Source organism: Recurvomyces mirabilis (genome assembly GCF_035927965.1).
Source record: "Recurvomyces mirabilis strain CCFEE 5264 chromosome Unknown scaffold_10, whole genome shotgun sequence".
NCBI lineage: Eukaryota > Fungi > Ascomycota > Dothideomycetes > Mycosphaerellales > Teratosphaeriaceae > Recurvomyces > Recurvomyces mirabilis.
This window is the reverse complement of record NW_027041944.1, coordinates 757,808-758,228: the sequence shown is the minus strand read 5'-3', so window position 1 is coordinate 758,228 and position 421 is coordinate 757,808. Positions and strand designations below refer to the sequence as shown.

Sequence of the window (421 nt, the reverse complement as noted above, 5' to 3'; positions counted from 1 at the left end):
ATGTCTCATTTCGAGCCCAATACATTGACAGCCAGGGATTCAGAGGTTCATCAACGCAAACGGAAACGCCTAGCTCAGGCCCTGTCAGACGATGCACTGCGGCATTACGAAGAATTCATCGTTGCCGAAAGCGACGAGTTGTGCAGCGAGCTGAGGCAGTCAGATGGTGCCACTCTGGACATGGCTCACATATGTAAGTGGTCAGTAGCTTGGTCGTCGCATATGGTCAAGCTGATGGAATGGCTTAGACTCAGTCGACCACGTCACCTTCGACATAATGACTCAGATTGTCTTTGGCAAGAACTTCCGCACCATAAGTGACACGACGTACCGATTCATCTTAGAATCCATGCAGATCTCGCGGGTCAGGAGCGCTGTGGTAGCCTACATGCCCATCGTTGGAGCACTGGGGCTGGATTGA

General features: G+C 51.8%; 1 protein-coding gene across 1 annotated transcript; it reads left to right on the top strand.

Moving 5' to 3' along the window:
- On the top strand, positions 1-421 carry LTS14_004686 (uncharacterized protein; the record flags this gene model as incomplete). Its single annotated transcript, XM_064837387.1, has 2 exons — positions 1-193; positions 249-421. 2 exons carry the CDS (start codon positions 1-3, stop codon positions 419-421), a joined length of 366 nt encoding a protein of 121 aa, XP_064695346.1.